Source organism: Lepus europaeus, chromosome 2 (assembly GCF_033115175.1).
Source record: "Lepus europaeus isolate LE1 chromosome 2, mLepTim1.pri, whole genome shotgun sequence".
Taxonomy (NCBI): domain Eukaryota; kingdom Metazoa; phylum Chordata; class Mammalia; order Lagomorpha; family Leporidae; genus Lepus; species Lepus europaeus.
The window spans coordinates 170,056,020-170,070,020 of record NC_084828.1 but is presented as its reverse complement, the minus strand read 5'-3'; the positions used below and the strand labels follow the sequence as shown (position 1 = coordinate 170,070,020).

Below are 14,001 nucleotides of genomic sequence, written 5' to 3'. Positions count from 1 at the left end.
GGTCGACATGATGCCACAGTAGAAAATTTCACACCTGATCTCACGTGGTGAATTGCAATAAAAATGCAGTCCACTCAAAATATCATGTAACATTGCCTTCAGGCTAAGTAAATAAGATATATGCGAAACATAAATGAATTTTGTATTTAGGCTTGGTTTCCATCTCCAAGATATTTCATTATATGTGTATAAATATTCCAAAAATCTGAAAAATATCTGAAACCTGAAGCAGTCCTGGTCCCAAGCATTTTGAATAAGGGATATTCAGCATGTAGTAGAGAAATAAACAATCTAATAAAAAAATTCAATTACTAGTAAGTTGGTAATAAGGTTAGGTTAAGATAAAAGATTATAAATGCATCATTTAATTTTTCGTTACACATGTTTACTTTTCTTTCAAATAGTATGTGTGGGGACTGTTGGCTTCTGGTTTTAAACACAAGAATTTTCGATCTCGAGAAGGCGTGTGTCTGTGTCTTATTGAAACATTAAACACGTAAGTTTATGATTACTATAAGTAGACTTGCTTTTTATTTCTTCAGAATAATTTATTTCACAAAGTCAAGGAAAGTTATGGTGGTACAAATTTTAAATAGTTATTGATTTGCAGCACACACATTTTTTATACCTTTACTCTTAATTGTGTATGTTATCTTCTTGTTAATTTTAAAATTATCATTCAGTGATAAGAAGTTTTCCTTTTCTCTTTAGTATGTTAGTAGTAACCACTCAAAATATATTGTCATAGAACTGATATAGGGATAACTTAGGATCTATTTCTGTGATGGAACCAACTTGAAATGGTTTGTAACTCAATAGTATTTCATGTATTATCAACCACTTTGCCACCAGCTCTTTTTCCAGTTGGCCCTAGGCTTCCTGTAGAGCAGTATGAGTAGCTACCAAAATCATGGACTAATAAGCCACTCCTTGCTGTGCCCAGATAGGAGCACTGGTTCAAGTCCCAGCTGCTCCACCTGTGATCCAACTCCCTGCTCATGCACCTTGGAAAGCAGTGGATGATTGCCCGAGTGCTTGGGCACCTGACACCCACATGGGAGACCTGGATGGAGATACAGGTTACTGGCTTCCACCTGGTCTGGCCTTGGCTGTTGTGGCCATTTGGGGAGTAAACAAGTGGATAGAAGAACTGTTTCTTTGATTCTCCCCTTTTCTCTATCATTCTGTCTTTCAAGTACATAAAAATGAATGTTTTGGGCCAGTGTTGTGGTGTAGTAGGCTAAGCCTCCACCTGCGGCTCTAGCATCCCTGATGGGTGCCGGTTCAAGTCCTGGCTGCTCTTGTTCTGATCCAGCTCTCTGCTTATGGCCTGCGAAAGCAGTTCAAGATGGCCCAAGTGCTTGGGCACTGCACCTGCATGGGAGACCCGGAGGAAGCTCCTGGCTCCTAGCTTTGGATTGGCCCAGCTCCAGCCGTGTAGCCATTTGGAGAATGAACCAGTGGATGGAAGACCTTTCTCTCTGTCTGTCTCTCTTTCTATCTGTAACTCTACCTCTCAAATAAATCTTTAAGCTGATGAAACTTTCCCAGGTTATTCAGGAGTCCTGTAGCATCTTGCAGAGTTCTGAAAGCACGGCTGCCACAGAGCCAAGACTCTGGTCCGAGACGTGTAAATTGGGCCTTTGTTCTCCTGAATTATTTTTCAGGTTCTGTGCAATGTGATAAATGCTGTGTAGTAGCTGAAAGCTGCTCCTGTCGTGCTCCTTCCTTTTCTTAACTGTGCTTTCATTTATTTCCTTTTCCTGCTCTGTGGTCCTTTCTGCCATCTAGAGCTTGTAAGTGCATTCAGTCCGCACAGCCTCTGTGGTTTTGGGCTCTCATGTCATTTGTTTCAACCCATGACCTCATCAGAATGTTAATAAGCATAAATAAAGACCTTTTAATTATCCCATTGGGATGCAAATTTATTTGAGACCCAGTCTAAAAAAATCATTATTTTAAAAATGAAAGTTCAGATTTTCTTAAGTAATTGATAGATTTTAGGTTTAAGAGTGCCATTGGTTGAACATTTTACCCTGTTTTATCATTTGTTACAATTTTCATTCAGTCATGAGTTTATTCAAATTTGCATAGTACATTATTTAGAATTATTTTTTGCTTGTATTTCATATCCTTCATGTTTTAATGATATGTGCTCATCTTCTCCACCATATTTGTTAGACTGATATTGATAAGAAGATACAAGTACATTTTGTTTGCTATTCTATTAAAGCTAAGTAATTCTTTTTTTTTTTTTTTTTCTTCAAATTATATTTAGTTTTGGGACTCAGCCATTAGTCCTCAGCAAGTTGATACCACATTTGTGTGTCCTGTGTGGAGATTCTAATAGTCAGGTAAGAATTTGTATTTGAGCATTTAGTAATTCTTTGGTTTCCCTTTCTTTTCTAGTGCTTTTATCCCACATTACATAAAGAAAGAAGGTAGAAAAGGGGTAGTGAAATCAAGATTTTTACCTCCTTTTTTATTTTTATTTTTTAAAGATATATTTATTTTATTTGAAAGAGTTACACGGGAGAGGTAGAGAGAGAGAGAGGTGTCTTCCATCCGAAGGTTCACTCCCTAATTGGACGCAGTGGCCAGAGCTGTGCTAATCCGAAGTCAGGAGCCAGGAGCTTCCTCCCAGTCTCCCACATGGGTGCAGGGGCCCAAGGACTTGGGCTGTCTCCTACTGCTTTCCCAGGCCATAGTAGAGAGCTGGATCGGAAGTAGAGCAGCCAGCTCTCAAACCGGCAGTGCCCATAAGGGATACTGGTGCTTCAGGCCAGGGTGTTAACCCGCTGTACCACAGCGCTGGCCCCATTACCTCCTTTTTTAAAAAATCCTCTAAAGTTATCTTTTAAAACCCTAATATTTGCCAAAGTTGTTTACATTTATTAGTTGTTTGGCTAGTATTAAGGACAGATGAGACTTAATGGCTTGTTCTTACATTTGAGAGATAAACAGAAACCTGTATTCCTTTTATAACTGTCATGTATGTTAATTGTGAAGACAGGTTTTCAGCTTCCTTTCTTTACTCCTGAATACTATTGGACAACCACTTTTTGCAGTAGTCATCATTCAACTTAAAGGGAAATTTGCATCAGTGGTTTATCATTCAAAAGAAACTTTACTGAGCTGTCTACACTCTAGACGTAATACAAGAATGTATTTCCTGTCCCTTCTGGTGAAGTTGAATCATGGCTGTAAGCTTTTTGGCAGAACTTAGCCATTCGGAGTGGTGCAGATTTACAGTTTTCTCTCCTTTCAGGTCCTCGCTGTCTTTGTAGAGGTTTGTGCTGACCCTCTGAAGGCTTAGAAAGCTTTTTTATCTCTTGAGTTGCTTTTTGACAGTGAGCTGTGTAAGGGAATTAGAGCCATCTTTTAAATTCCTGTCTTCAGACCAGATTTTTAAAAAAAATTTTAATTGTAGTGAAATAGACAAGACATAAATTTACCAGTCCAGCCGTTTTTAAGTGTACACTTCAGTGACATTAAGTATGTCCACACTGTTTTGCAACCATCTCCACCACCCATCAGCCCAAAGTGAAACTGTACTCACTGGACAGTCCAACTCGCCATTTCCTCCTTAGCTCCTAGAAACCACCATCCTGCTTTTTGCCTTCATGATTTGGCTGCAGCAGGTACTACTCCAGAAGTGGAATCATGGAATATCTGTCCTTTTCTGGCTGGCTTATTTCATTTAGCATAGTGCCTCCAGGTTCATCTGTGTTACCAAGTGTCAGAACTTCTTTCTTTCTAAAGCTGAATAACATTCCATTGTATGCATTTATACACACATGTGACACGTTTTGTCCTTCAGTTCAGCTGTGGGTAGATGTTTGGTTTGTTTCCACCTTTTGGCCATTGTGAATAATGTGCTCTGAACATAGGTGTAAAAATATCTCTTCAGGTTCAGGCCATATTCTTTAAAGACAGCTTTATTTTTGGGAAAATATATTAACTATGATAATTTGTATCAGTGCATTTATTGACAGTTATCTATATAATCTTATTACAACGAGATTTTTTTTAAAGCCAAATCAGTAACTTCTATTTATAGGTTTCTTAGACTTCTTTAAAACCTTCTTTTACTAGATTTCTCCAGAGTTTTGTTGGCAGATCTTCTTGGTATTTTGCCATTGACATGCCATAATCTCCAAGAAGTTTAGAATGATTAAAGTCAACTTGGAACTTGAAATTCATCTGCTAGTATAATACTACTTTGAGGTGAAATATTTAATTGTATATAAGTTTAGTAAAAAGTTCTAAATTCTTTGACAGGTGAGAGATGCTGCAATATTGGCTATAGTGGAGATTTATAGACATGTGGGAGAAAAAGTGAGGGTAGATCTTTATACAAGAGGAATTCCTTCTGCTAGGTAAGTCTTTTTGTTTATTTTTTCATCATTAATTTTAAAATTTTTCATTGGTTTTACAAAGATTCAAATTTTTTAAATGTTCTTAAGATTCAAAGACATAAAATGACATTTATATAAGTTATCACTGTTTAAGGAGTTCTTTAAGATCTTATTGATTTGTTTTGTTCACTGATTATATATCTGTTCATTATTTATTATTTAATATGTAAGTAAATACTATCCATTGATACCAGCTGGCAATAATTTGGAAGATGCTTAAGCAAGGGTTTTGTAAAATATTAACTCATGCATTAAATAAATGTTTATTGAATGCCCACTGTTGGAAGTGTCTATGCAATTTACTGGGTAACAGGCAGCTTTATAAGAATCAAGTACTATTCTTAAAACTTAGTCAAATAAAAAGGAAATCAAGAATATGGCCTAGATCAGATTAATAAAGGTCCTTTTAATAAGCTCCATGTGTATCAAAACACATTATAGTTCAGAGGTACTTTTTTTTTTAACATCTCAGAGTTTATGATTTTATTGAATATATTCCAATTTTCCTTACTTTTTGTAATGAAATTTTAGTGTCCATCTTAAGGAGATTCACTGAAAGGATTTTTTCCCTTTTTGTTATGGTATTTAGCGTTTTAAGTATCTCATAAAGTAGATGAAATAATATAATGAACCTTCACGTTGTGGCCTATTTTATATCTTTTATGCCCTGGATTACTTACTTTATTTTATATTATTTTGAAGCAAATCTAAGTCATCATAAAATTTTATCTGGAAATTTGTTGGTATATGCCTAAAAGATAAAACACTTTTTTTTTTCTGTTACAACCACAAAACTGTCTGTCATGACACTTTTTTTTTTTCCTCCAAATAATTTTATAATATCAGCTTTCTAGTTAGGGTTCAAATTTTGAGTTATTTCATAAAAATTGTATGTTTTTAAAAAGGTTTATTTATTTATTTGAAAGGCAGAACAACGAAGAGAGAGGGGGAGGAGAGAAAAAAAAGAGAGAGGGATGTTTTCTATGGTTGGTCATACCCTCAAATGACTCTAACAGCCAGATCTGAGACAGGTTGAAACCAGGAGCCAAGAATTCCATCCTGGTCTCCCATATGGGTACTAGGGGCCCAAGCACTTGGGCCATCTGCCATTGCCTTCCTGGGTGCATCAGTACGGAACTAGAAGCTGTCTTAGAAGCAGAGTAACCAGGACCTGGGACTCAAAGTGGCACTCCGATTTGGGTTGCCGGTTTCACAGGTGGTGGCTTAATGTGCTGCACCATATTGCCAGCCCCATTTGTATGTTTTGTTTTGTTTTTTAAAGGAAAGGTTTTATTTTCTGGGGGATGGGGGCAAGAGGGGGACCTGACTAGCTGGAGAGAGAGGGCAAGAGAGCTGTTTGTGTTTTTATTAGTTTGTTTGAATCCAGATCCAAGTGAAGTCTGCACTTTACAGTTGATTGATGTATCTTGTAAGTTAAAAAAATTTTTTTTAAATTTATTTGAAAGAGAGAATCTTCCATCTGCCAGTTGACTTCCCATAAGTCTACAACAGCTGGGGCTGGGCCAGGTGGAAGCCAGGAGCCAAGAACTCCGTGTAGGCCTTCCACCTGGTTGGCAGGAACCTAAGTATTTGTGCTGTCATCTGCTGCCTGCCAGACGCATTAGCAGGAAGCTGGACTGGAAGCAGAGGCAGGGATGGAACTGGATTGATCCCAGACACCCTGGTATGGGATATGTGTGTCTTAAGAAGGGGCTTAGCCTGCTGTGTCACAGTATGTGCTGCTCTTGGCCATTTTTTTTTTTTTTTTTCAAAAAAAAATTTTTTTTTCTTTCATTAATTCACTCATTTTATTTTTATATATTTGAAAGACAAAGAGAGAGGTAGAAACAGAGAGAGAGGTCTTCCATCGCTGTTTCACTCCCCAGATGGCTGCAATAGCCGGAGCTGAGCGATCTGAAGCCAGGAGCCAGGAGCTTCTAGTCTCCCACATGGTGCGGGGTCCCAAGCATTTTCCGCTGCTTTCCTAGGCCACAGCAGAGAGCTGGATGGGAAGAGGAGCAGCCAGCACTAGAACTGGTGCCCATTTGGGATGCCAGCACTTCAGGACAGGGCTTTAACCTGCTGGGCCACAGAGCCAGCCCCACTCTTGGCCATTTTTAAATTGGGTTGTTAATTTTCTTAATGTTCAATTTTAAGAATTCTTTGTATATTTTGCACAGCAGTAACTTATTAAATATATCCGCCTTAAATGCCCCCCCCCCCCATCTGTGGCATGTTCCTATTTTTTTTACAGTGTCTTTCAGAACAGAAGTCTAGAGATTGATGAAGTCTAGCTTACCAGTTACTTCTGTCATGGGCCATGCTCTTGGTGTCACGTTTTAAGAAGCCATTGCCAAACCCAGGGTCAACTAGGTTTTCTCCTTTATTATTTTATGTGAATCTTAAGTTTTGTGCTTTACATTTAGTTCTGTGATCCATTTTGAGCTAATTTTTGTGAAGAATACAGGATCTGTATCTACATTTATTTTTGTATGCGGACGTCCAGTTTTCCTACTCCTATTAGTTGAAAAGACTATTATCTCTTTATTGTATTGCCTTTACTCCATTTCCAGAGATCATAGATTATACTTATATGGGTCTATTTATTTATTTATTTTCATTTTATTTGAGAAAGAGAGAGATCTTCCATCTACTGATTCACTCCCTAGTGCTGGGTCAGTCTGAAGCCGGGAGCCAGGAATTCAGTCAGGTCTTTGTGAGTGACAGGGACCCAGGTACTGAGCCCTTGTTGGCTGCCTGCCAGGATAAGCACTAGCAGGAAGCTGGAATTGGAAGCAGAACTGGGGCTGGAATCTAGGCCCTTCAGTATGAGATGTGGGCATTCTGTGGCATCTTAACCATTGTGCCGAATGCTCACCTTTATGGAGGTCTTTGTCTGAGCTCTATATGCTGTTCCGTTGATGCATTTGTCCAGTCTTTCACCAATATCACACTGCCTGTAGCTTTATAGTAAATCTTCCAACTTTGTTCTTTTTCTTCTATGTTATGTTAGCTATTCTGGATCTTTTACTTCTCCATATTAACCTTAGAACTGTTTTATTAATATCTACTTATTGTTTAGGAAATAATGGCAAGAAAAATAGTTTGGGATATTGATTGGAATTGCACTTGATCTATAGAACCAATTGGAAAAAACTGACATTTTGACAATACTTAATCTTCTTTATCCACAAACATGGAATATAATCTCTATATCTCCTCTTTCTTTTTTTTCTGAGTTTTCTTTTCCTCATATTGTCTTGTACATATTTTGTTAGATTTATAATTAATATTTCATTTTTGGGGATGTAAATATATGTATTTTTAAAATGTCAAATTACCATTCACTGCTGGTTACATTTGGCCTTCTGTATCCAGGAGTTACCCACCCACGAATTCAAGTAACTGCTGATCAGAAATACTGGGAACAGAAACTGCATTTCTATTGAACATGTGCAGTCTATTTTTTCTTATTATGCGCTAAACAATAGCAGCTATTATATAGCATTTACATTGCCTTAGGTATTTATTTATTTGAAAGGCAGAAAGACAGAGAGAGAGAATGAGAAACAGACAGAAAAGGATTTTCCATCTGCTGGTTCACTCCCCAAATGGCCACAATGACCAGGGGTGGGCAAGGCCAAAGCCAGGAGCCCAGAACTCCATCTGTCTCCCATGTGGGTGGCAGGGGCCCGAGTACTTGAACTATCTTCCACTGCTTTCCCACACACATTAGCAGGGAGCAGATTGGAAGTCGAATGGCCAGCCCTTGAACCAGCTCTCACATGGGGTGGCAGCATCACAGGAAGCAGCTTTACCCACTGCGTCACAGCACTAGGCCCTGTATAGTGCATTATACGTAATCTAGAGGTGATTTTGAAGCATGTGGAAGATGTGGAAAGGTTATCTGCATAGATTAGGACGTTTTCTATAAGGGACCTTTTCATCTATAGATTTGGATATATGCAAGGCATTCTGGAATCAATCCCCTACAGATATAAAGAGATAACTGTATGGAAGAGCAGTCAGCTTTTGAAGGTTAACCTTGTGTCCTGCAGCTTTGCTACATAATTGCTTATTCTAGGAGATTTTTTGGTTGTTTGTTTGGATTTTCTCCTTATATCATCAGATTCTCTCTGAACAAAGACTGCTTTATTTTTTCCTTCCCAGTCAATGTACCTTATATTTCCTTTTCTTGTCTTACTGCATTAGCTTGGACTTCTATATGACGTTGGAAAGGAGGGCAAGAAGGGACATTCTTGGCTTGTTCTTGGACTTAGAAATTTGCTAGTTTCTTACCGTTAAGCATGATGTTAGCTTAATATTCTTGTTAGCTTAGATGTTCTTCAATTTGAACAAGTTCCTCTCTATTTCTGGTTTACTGAAAGTTTTTAAATCATGAATGGGTATTGTATTTTGTCAGTGCTCTTCCTGCATCTATTGATGTAATCATTTATCATTTATTATCTTTCTTTAAAGATATATTTAAAGGCAGAGTGGCAGTTGGTGGGGAGGGAGGAAGCTTTTGATCTGTTATTTTACTTCCTAAATGCCTACAGCAGCCAGGGCTGGGCTAGGCTGGGAAGCCAGGAACTCCGTAGGTTCTCCCATGTGGTGACAGGAGCGCAAGTACTCGGGCATCCTCAGCTGCCTCCCAGGTGCACTAGCAGGAAGCAGGATTGGCAGCCTGGAGTGGCCGGGCTTGAACCAGGCACCTAGATGTGGGATTTGGGCATTCCAAGCAACAACTTAACCTACTGCATACCACAACACCCACCACTATATTATCTTGAAATGTATATGGGATCTATAGTGATAGCCTCTCTTATTTCTGTTAACTACAGTTGACCCTTGAACAACACAGGTTTGAATTGTGCTGGTCCACTTACATGTCTGTATTTTCTTTTTGAGATTTCCCAGAATGTGGAAAAACTCATAGGTGAATGAAGTAGCTCAGAAATGTCAAAAAAAAAAAGAAAAGAAAAAGAAAAATGATGCATAAATATGTAGATGTCTTATCATTGACTCTAAAATACAAATAAAAATATTATACAAAGTTAAATTTTATCGAAACTTATGCATGCAAACAGACTACACATGGTGCCATTCATGATCCAGAGAACTGTGAAGATGCAGTATTAAATCGTAACTGTATAGCATTTATATCCTGTGCTACTGTAAGGATTTGTAGCCCCTCCTGTTGTTGCCTTGAGCTCAGGTCTTGTTAGTGTCTGCTTAAATGCCCTGAGATGCTGATCATCTCCGCCTTAGCAGTTCCCTCACAATTAAATTGTTCATAGCAGTGAAAAGTGATTTTGTGATTCTTGCATATTTTCCCCACATATAATACATACAATATGCAAAATGTGTGTTAATCAGCCTGCCCTATGACATTAATTTTAATTTGGGGAAATTCTTGATGATTATTTGAAAAATATCTGTCTTTTCTCTTTCTTGCTTTGGCATTTTCACTATGTGTGTTATCTCTTTTGTAGCTGTCCCATAGTTCTCATACATTCTGTTCTTTTTAAAATTTTTTTTTCAAAGATTTTATTTATTTACTTGAGAGGCAGAGTTACAGAGAGAGGGAGAGACAGAGAGGAAGGTCTTCCATCTGCTGGTTCACTCCCTAAATAGCTGCAATGGCTGGAGCTGGACGATCCAAAGCCAGGCGCTTCATCCATGTCTCTCACGCAAGTGCAGGGGCCCAAGCACTTGGGCCATCTTCCACTGCTTTCCCAGGCTATAACCAGAGAGCTGGATTGGAAGAGGAGCAGCCAGAACTTGAACCGGCACCCATATGGGATGTGGGCACCACAGATGGATGCTTAGCCTACTATGCCACAGCACCAGCCCCACATTCAGTTCTGAAAGTCTCTTTCTTCTTTGTTTTTCAGCTTTTAGAATTCTACTGAGATATCCTCAAGCTGAGAGATTTTTTTCCTTTGCAGTGTCCAGTCTACTAATAAGCTCATCCAAAGGCATTCTTCACTCCCGTTACTGTGTTTTTGATCTCTGCCAATTTGGGGGGAGACCATTTTTAGAATTTCTTTCTCTCTGCTTACCTATCTTTAAAAATTTTTTTTTATTTGAAACACACACACACAGCACACAGGAGAAAGATCCTGCCCACTGGTCTGTTATCCAAAAAGGCCACAATGGTGGGGGTCGAGACAGCTCACCAAAGCTGAGTGTAGGAACTCAATTCAAGTCTCTCACATGGGTGGCAATGGCCCAAGCACTTGGCCGTCTTCCACTGCTTTCCCAAACGCATTAGCAAGGAGCTGGATCGAATGTGGAGCAGCTAAGACTCCAGCTGGCCCCTGGGTGGCAGTGGTAATACAATGCTGCCCCCCCCCCCCCCAATAAAATTTGTGTGTGTGTGTTTTACAAAAACCTATATATGGGTGTTCAAAATTATTCGTATTGGCCAAAAAGTATTAATTTCACAGTCATGTATGTTTTATCCACTGCTGAATGGGGCAGATAAAATGTAGCACATCTATATAATGGAATATTATTCTTCCATAAATAAGGATGCTCACAACATGCATGCATCTTGAAAATAAAACAAACATAAAAGTTGCCTATTATATGGTTCTATTTGTGTGAAATGGCCAAATGGCAACTCTTAGGCCAGTAGAAACAGGAAGCTGATTAGTGTGGTTGCCTAGACCTAGGGGGAGGGGAAATGAGGAAGAACTCGTAGTGCACACTCTTAGGGAATGATAAAGTATACTAGAACTGTCTGTGATACTAGTTGTACAACTCTGGATATACTGAAAACCACTGTGCACTTCAAAAGGGTAAATTGTATTTTAAGTGAAGTCTCTCAATAAAGCTGTTACTGAGAAAATATAAGCTCTGAGGTAACTAGTTGCAGTTTTCATAGTGTACTTGTGGCTTACTGGTCTTACTCTAAACTTATGCATGGACTTGGGTTAGACTTCCTTTTCCAATTCTGTCCTTAACCAATGAGTCAGAGTCTCCCTACGGCTTTCCTGCCTTTATCTTATCCTCCCGCAGACCCTGCCTAGAGCTTTCCTGACCTCCTAAATTGTGCTTACCATCTTTTTTTCCTACATGCTAATCACAGAGTATTTTACTGAACAGTGTTATAAGTTGTATGAGCAGAAATCTGTAATCAATTACTTACAGGCTGGTTTTAACTGTTTTTTTTTGTGAATGTAAGAATTTGTACTTGAAAAAGTGTAGGCTCGTATTGAACAAGATGTATCTAAATTTTATAAAATTCTGTTATTTTTAATATGAAATATACTTGAGTATATGTTTTAAACATAAATATAATTGATTATAAAAGCTTATATTTCTACTCAAATGCACTTGTGAAAAGGAATTACAGAGGCCAGCGCTGTGGCACAGTAGGTTAATCCTCTGCCTGTGACACCAGCATCCCATATGGGTGCCGGTTCTAGTCCCGGCTGCTCCACATTTTTTTTTTTTATTTGACAGGTAGAGTTATAGTCAGTGAGAGAGAGAGAGAAAGACAGAAAGAAAGGTCTTCCTTCCATTGGTTCACTCCCCAAATGGCCACCATGGCTGGCACTGTACCAATCCAAAGCCAAGAGCCAGGTGCCTCCTCCTCGTCTCCCATGTGGGTGCAGGGGCCCAAGCACTTGGGTCATCCTCCACTGTCCTCCTGGGCCACAGCAGAGAGCTGGACTGTGAGAGGAGCAATCAGGACTAGAACCCGGCGCCCACACGGGATGCTGGCGCTGCAGGGAGGATTAACCAAGTGAGACAAGGCGCCGGCCAAGTCCCGGCTGCTCTACTTCTAATACAGCTCTCTGCTGTGGCCTGGGGAGGCAGTAGAAGATGGCCCAAGTCCTTGGGCCCCTGCACCCACATGGGATACCAGGAAGAAGCACCTGGCTCCTGGCTTCGGATCGGCACAGCTCCGGCTGTCACGACCATTTGGGGAGTGAACCAATGGAAGGAAGACCTCTTTCTGTCTCTCCCTCTCACTCTCTGTTACTCTACTTCTCAAATAAATAAATACAATTCTTTAAAAAAGAAAGGAAAAGGAATTACATCTTACCCATAATAATTTAGAATTCTCTAATAGTATCTAACTTAAATAATGAAATAAAACATCTTTTGTTTGAGAATTTAATTACAGTGCCTCATATTAGCATTTTGTGTCCCAAAGGTTATTAAAAGTTTTGAAAGGGAGACAAACTCCAAGATGCTGGCAGATTTTCTATTCTAAATTGTTTATATACTCATATTGATTACTATCTCTTACTTTAGAAAAATATGACTCCTCCTAATCTATGATAATTAAAAAATAAAACTTAGATACTGTTAGCATATTATTTCATGATGAAGACAGTTTGTATATGAATATAATAAAGGCATAAAAAAAGGTACAATTAAGTAAATTCTCTCTATGGTAGAGTTTTTTCCTTTGATCCCATTTGTGTTTCCTCATTTCTTTTTATAATGAGCCTGTTACTTTCTTAGTAAGAAATGTTTTTAATTTTTTTAAAAGATTGATTTATTTATGAGAGAGAGAGAAAGAGAGAGAGAGGTCTTCCATCTCCTGGTTCTCTCCCCAAATGACTGCAGCATCCAGGACTGTGCCAATACAAAGCCAAGAGTCTGGAGCTTCTTCTTGGTCTCCCATGTGGGTGAGGGGCCCAAGGATCTGAGCCATCTTCTACTGCTTTTCCAGGCCAGAGCAGAGAGCTGGATTGGAAGTGGAACAGCTAGGACTCGTGCCCATATGGGAATCTGACACTGCAGGCGGCAGCTTTACCTGCTACACCACAACACCGGCCCCTGTTTTTAACTTTCAAAAAGTGATAATAGATGTATAGAAAGAGAAATTATCTTACATATAAAGTGAGACATAACAGAGGAATTCATATTGCATGAAAATAGGTCAGTAGCAAAAACAGATTATCAGCATCACTTTAAATTCTGATGTTTTACATTTCACTATTTTTGTGTTTGCCCTGAGGTTCCTCAGCATGACTTTTGGGCTTTTTAAAGATGTGTTGGTGACCGAATGGATTTATTATAAGACTGGAACGAGAATATTTTTGATGAGTTTGTAAAATAATTTTATGATGAAACATGGGAACATACTTTGTGTGAAAGTTGTTTCACAAACTTACCTGCCAAGTATGTAGTCTGGCCTGTGTTTCATTTCTCCTCTCAACCAAACAGAAATGGCTTTTGTGTCTTCTTCCAGTGAGTTAGTTGAAAAGAGAACTAACTGAATCCCTAAAATTGTTTTTTCTAAGGGAGGTGGTCAAAGAAATTGTGTCTGTGTATCTATATGTATAAACAAACAAAACAATTTATTCTTTATTCCCAGATTAAAAATGATCTTTGCCAAATTTGATGAAGTGCAAAATTCAGGTGGTATGATTTTGAGTGCCTGCAAAGGTAAGAATAATTAAATTATTCCTTTTCTCAAACATTTTTAAGATTATTTGGAAAAGGTTTAGACATTTAAATGTGTTTTTAAGCCAGCTATAATATCACTGATTCAGAAAAGTTGATTTTGTTGTGTAAAATGTTAGTTGGGATATAGCAAACTATTTACATTGTTTTG

The 14,001-nt window shown here is 38.6% G+C and overlaps 1 protein-coding gene across 6 annotated transcripts in view; it reads left to right on the top strand.

The window, feature by feature from the left end:
• The window catches only part of CLASP2 (cytoplasmic linker associated protein 2), a 215,516-nt gene that overhangs the window by 36,565 nt on the left and 164,950 nt on the right, over positions 1 to 14,001 (top strand). For all 6 annotated transcript variants that reach the window (XM_062215855.1, XM_062215821.1, XM_062215831.1 and 3 more), the window contains 4 exons: positions 405 to 496; positions 2,279 to 2,354; positions 4,282 to 4,379; positions 13,762 to 13,832. In XM_062215855.1, the coding sequence (XP_062071839.1) occupies positions 405 to 496; positions 2,279 to 2,354; positions 4,282 to 4,379; positions 13,762 to 13,832 (337 nt within the window). The remainder of the gene's footprint in view (positions 1 to 404; positions 497 to 2,278; positions 2,355 to 4,281; positions 4,380 to 13,761; positions 13,833 to 14,001) is intronic.